General features: G+C 41.0%; 3 protein-coding genes across 6 annotated transcripts in view; 1 reads left to right on the top strand and 2 right to left on the bottom strand.

Moving 5' to 3' along the window:
* The window catches only part of LOC104699107 (pentatricopeptide repeat-containing protein At3g53360, mitochondrial-like), a 5304-nt gene extending 2928 nt beyond the window's left edge, over positions 1-2376 (top strand). The window contains exons 3-5 of the mRNA XM_019246787.1: positions 51-1361; positions 1478-1546; positions 1688-2376. Of these exons, the coding sequence (XP_019102332.1) occupies positions 51-1295 (1245 nt within the window). The 3' untranslated portion in view covers positions 1296-1361; positions 1478-1546; positions 1688-2376. The remainder of the gene's footprint in view (positions 1-50; positions 1362-1477; positions 1547-1687) is intronic.
* LOC104791601 (DNA-binding protein S1FA1) lies at positions 2264-3221 on the bottom strand. The gene is made up of 2 exons (XM_010517524.2): positions 3076-3221; positions 2264-2739 (listed from the first exon to the last, which is right to left on the bottom strand). The coding sequence occupies exons 1-2, from the start codon at positions 3100-3102 to the stop codon at positions 2536-2538; spliced, it is 231 nt and encodes a 76-aa protein (XP_010515826.1). The 5' UTR covers positions 3103-3221; the 3' UTR covers positions 2264-2535.
* Positions 3415-5233, bottom strand: part of LOC104791602 (L-type lectin-domain containing receptor kinase VIII.1-like) — a 3409-nt gene continuing 1590 nt past the window's right edge. The window contains exon 2 of one of the 4 annotated variants that reach the window (XM_010517526.2): positions 3415-5218. In XM_010517526.2, the coding sequence (XP_010515828.1) occupies positions 3599-5218 (1620 nt within the window). In that variant the 3' untranslated portion in view covers positions 3415-3598. Of the gene's footprint in view, positions 5231-5233 lie in introns of all 4 variants that reach the window. The other 3 variants (XM_019246785.1, XM_019246784.1, XM_010517525.2) reach the window with 3 other exon arrangements.

Raw genomic sequence — 5233 nt, forward strand, 5'->3', positions numbered from 1 at the left:
CATGGAATGTGATCATTGCTGGACTTGCAAATAATGGATACGCTAATGAGGCTGTATCAGTTTTCTCGCAGATGAGGAATTCTGGTTTTATTCCTGATGCCATCTCCTTGCGTTCTTTGCTTTGCGCTCAGACAAAACCAATGGCTTTGTGTCAAGGCATGCAAATTCACTCTTTCATTATCAAGTGTGGTTTCCTGGGAGATCTTTCAGTTTGCAACTCTCTGCTTAGCATGTACACCTTCTGCTCGGACTTGTATTGTTGTTTTAACTTAGTTGAAGACTTCAGAAACAACGCAGATTCTGTTACTTGGAATGCTATTCTGACGGCATGTTTGCAACATGAACAGCCAGTAGGGATGTTGAGATTATTTAAGCTAATGCTTGTGTCTGAATGTGAGCCAGATTACATAACCATGGGTAGTCTATTGCGGGGTTGTGTGGAAATCTCATCTCTAAAATTGGGAAGTCAAGTCCATTGCTATAGTTTGAAAACCGGGTTGGTGCTTGAGCAATTTATAAAAAATGGACTGATAGATATGTATGCCAAGTGTGGATCACTGGGGCAAGCGAGAAGGATTTTTGATTCAATGGATAACGGAGATGTAGTTTCATGGAGCACTTTGCTAGTTGGATACGCACAGTCTGGATTTGGAGAGGAAACTCTCATATTATTCAGGGATATGAAAGCTGCGGGGATAGAGCCAAATCACGTAACATTTGTTGGTGTTCTTAGTGCCTGTAGTCATGTTGGGCTGGTGGAAGAAGGCTTGAAGTTGTATGCAAGCATGCAAACTGAACACGGGATTTCGCCAACAAAAGAGCACTGCTCTTGCATAATCGACTTGCTAGCTCGTGCTGGTCATTTAAATGAAGCTGAGAAATTCATCGATGAAATGAAGTTGGAACCTGATGTAGTCGTGTGGAAGACTCTACTGTCTGCATGTAAAACCCAAGGAAATATGGATATGGCCAAAAAAGCTGCTGAAAATATTCTGAAGATCGATCCTTTCAACTCTACAGCTCATGTAATGCTCTGCAGCATGCATGCTTCTTCTGGAAATTGGGAAGATGCTGCGTTGTTGAGGAGCTCGATGAAAAAGCAAGATGTAAAAAAAATTCCGGGACAGAGCTGGATCGAAGTTAAGGATAAAATTCATATATTTTTGGCTGAAGATGTGCATCATCCAGAGAGGGATGATATATATACAGTCCTGCATAACGTCTGGTTGCAGGTGTTAGATGAGTGTGATCCGCTACACAAGAAAAGAATCCAGTTTATATATGAGACCGGATAAAGAAACATATAAGTGATGTTTATTTCTCATTTAAGCAAGCACAGAGAATGCCATCACGTGACATTTGTAAGTTGCATCTTCTTCCTTCTTCCTCTAGCCATTGTGTCTCATCTTGTGTCTGCATAAATGCTGTTGATATATATCTTGCACTTTCCTTTTTTCTCATTTGGAATCCGCTGCAGTCTGTTATCATGTGATTGATGCAACATACAGAGTGGCTAGCGTGTCTGTTAATTAAGGCCGTTGATGAGGTATAATTTCACTTGATTGTAACAAATTCTTGTTCTGTTTGGTCATCGTGAAGGATTGCTTACTTATTGCTGCATAAATGATGACAATTTTCAAGAATCTCAATGTGTGTTTGTCATGCTATTTTCGTTTTGCAACTGTAGGAGAACTGGTTACCCACATTGGATTGCAGAACTGGTTACCCGCATTGGTTACACCTTCTGCTCGGACTTGAACTGCTTACCATATATTCAGTGCTATATGTCTACTATAAAGAAGGATACCTGATGAGTTGAAAGTTGAGGGTATATGATTTGAAGAAAGGCCGTGAAGGAAACTATCTTCTGGGTATGTCTTAAGTCGCTTCCCCTACACCGTAATCTAATAAAAGAGAACAATATTGGCATGAGTTGGTTCAGTATCCTTGAAATTTGGCTGTTTTTCTTGTTGTTGTAAGCCTTGTAGAGATATTCAGGTATCTACATGTAAAAGCTCCAAACACACAAAGCATTAACTGTCCTTGCGTGCGTCTTAATTCTGTGTATATACATTTGGTCTGACATTACCTATAATTGATTCGATGTATTGTATATATAACATCAAATATGAGTACTCGAGGGAGCAAATTACAAATCGATTTGAATGAACATCCAAATTGATCATCTTTATCTCTATACCTATTTGCCTATATGGTTTAGGTAGCAGAGGTTAATGACGAGGAACAAGGAAACCAAGAAACATTATGGTAAGTTAAATGATATCAAAGATGAGAAATTGCTGCAAAAAAAGATGAGACAGACTCTACAGCTGCAACAAAATGTGTGTAGTAGGAAGGCAAAAAACTAGACAGACCAAAACAATAGTCTACACTGTCCATGTGCTATGAAATCATACTTGATGAAAGAAGTAAAGGAAGAAAAAAACCCTTTGAGGGTGACATTTGGTAACCGAATGTAAAAACCGCTTTGAACGAGGAGGCAACAAGTGAAGGCTAAGCTTGGCTTTTATTTGTTTATTCTCCAGGGACAGGGACACCTTGCTTGAGCTTCTCACGCTTGAGCTTCTTTTTGGAAACAGGCTTCTTCTTCCTTGGAGGTAGGTTCTTCTGAGCATACACGTAAAGCACGTAGTTGGCGATTAGGAACACAACAAGAGGAAGTCCAACAACAAGCAGCACGATTAATCCCGGGTTCAATCCTTTGGCTTCAGCAGCCGCCTGTTCAACCAATGTCACACCAATGTTTGCATAATTCATATACCATATACACAATCAACATATTGGCACATATAAAGGGAAATAATAACTCAAATCAAAAGCAATTGTCCTGTGCAATGCATGTAACGAATTATATAACACATAATTTCCTTAGATTCAATAACAAAAATAGGCCCATATTCTCAAAAGAAATCATTAACCTAACCCTAATAAATCCGATTGCACATTCTGGGATCGCAGAAGAGGAGATATAATGGTAAAAATCATTTCGATTTCATCATCGAAACACCGTTAAATTCTAACAAAAGGAGCAAGTATAGAGAAGATTGACGGTACCTTTCCGGCAAAATCTTCGCCGTCCATGATTACGATCCAAAATATGTGAGATCAGCTCTCCAGTAACGTCCTAGGATGAGGAGGAAACGAGGATCTGTTTTCGAGAGACAAGATTAATAAGACACAAAACACGAACTCACACAGAGGATAATATACACACGTGTTCATGATCCACTACATAGTCACTTACACTAATCAGAAAAATCTTATTTGGACCCCTTTACTCTTCAGATATTTCGATTGTAACCCGTATCTTTTGTTATGCCCTACGTATATTTGTTCCGTTTCGTATCAGCTTGGTTTCGAACATGGCGGCTTTTGTAATCAATTTTTTTTACTAATTGCTTAGATAATGGCTTCTAAGTTCTATTCAACCATTTTTTTTTCCTTATCTTACATACATTGAAAGAAACATAAATGAATTGAATGTTACAACACAAATCAAAATCTAATCAAATAATCAAACACACAAAACACATCTCTTTGTTTCAACTCCAATATATCTAAATCTATATGATATAGACTATATCAAATGGTCATCGTCGCTTCGAATGATAACGTTATGTTCTGGGACAGACCACGACGACGAACGGCTAGAATTCAAAGCCACGGTATTACAATCAGAGAGCGTATCTTGCAAACTCAGCAACAAATGCGAAGTGCTAAAACTCATGGTTGGTCTAGACTTAGGCACAACCGGTACATCAGCCTCACCAATCAGCATTTGCACCACTGACCTCATAGTAGGCCTAGCTGCTGGATCCGGATGAGAACAAGCCAGTCCCACTACCATGACCCGCCACATCTCACCTTCATCAAACTTACCTTCAAGTCTAGAATCAGCCGCAGCCGAAACTTTCCCTTCTTTATACAAACCCCACACCCATTCTACTAAATTCGGATTTGCACCAACATTATTATGTCTTTGCGCATTTAAGTCCTTCTCGATCGGTCTTCTCCCACTAACCACTTCCAAAACCACCGCTCCGTAACTAAAAACATCAGTCTTCTCCGTAGCACGACCGGTTAAAAGATACTCCGGCGCTAAATACCCCATCGTCCCGGCGGCAACAGTCGCTTCCGGGGACTTATCGTGCTCAATCTGTCTCGCTAATCCGAAATCTCCAAGCTTGGCGTTAAAATTCTCATCTAACATTATATTACTACTTTTAACATCTCTATGAATCACTTGATTCTCACACTCTCTATGTAAATAAGCTAACGCAGACGCAACACCAAGCAAGATCTTTTTCCGATGATCCCACGGTAACGTGAAACGTGACTCGAACAAAGCTTTATCAAGCGAACCATTTGGCATAAGATCGTACACTAACAAAATCTCACCTTTCTCGTGACACCATCCTTGTAACCTCACGAGGTTTCTGTGTCTTAAGCTTCCGATTATGGATAGCTCAGATAAAAACTCGTTCTTTTTGTCTTGTGAGCTGTGACTGCATCGTTTCACGGCGACGATGTCTCCTGTCTCAGGTAATATTCCTCTGTAAACAACTCCGAAGGCTCCGTGTCCGATGATTCGACTCTCGTTGAAGCTCTTTGTACCGGCTTTGAGTTCTTTGTAGCTGAACTCTTTAGGAGCTTTGATGATCTCCGATGCGAAAGAGTCAGATCTCTCGACTCGTTTGAACTTTTTGGAGTAGACCCAGAACAAAGCTCCGGCGAATAGTGCTAGAAAGAAAGCTCCGGCGGTTACAACTCCGGCGATTGCTCCACGGTTCTCTTTGCAGAAGCTGTTGTGGCAAGACGAAGACGAAGTTTTCGATTGAGTGTTGCTTGTGATCGGAATCGCTGAAGAAGACGGTTGCGACGCTAATGGCGGCGGAGAGTTCACCGAATTAGCTTTCGGATTCATCAAATTAGCCCGAGGAGGAGGTGAACCGGATCCGGATCCGAAACCCGACCCGAATGAGGAACTGAAGCTCCACCATTCGATAGTGTGACTCTCTGTGCTTCCCTGAGTTGAACCGGAGAATCCGACGAACATGAAATCGTTCACGTATCGATCTAAATCGAGAGGGAAGGACAAAATCGGAACTTTAGGTTTCAGATTGGAGTAAGAGACCGATACGTTGAAGACCCGAGTTACTCCGTCGTATTCGATCCATGAATTGACGGTGTTGCCGCTCTTGAGATCGATGTT

The sequence above is a fragment of the Camelina sativa genome, chromosome 6 (genome assembly GCF_000633955.1).
Source record: "Camelina sativa cultivar DH55 chromosome 6, Cs, whole genome shotgun sequence".
Classification (NCBI taxonomy): Eukaryota; Viridiplantae; Streptophyta; class Magnoliopsida; order Brassicales; family Brassicaceae; genus Camelina; species Camelina sativa.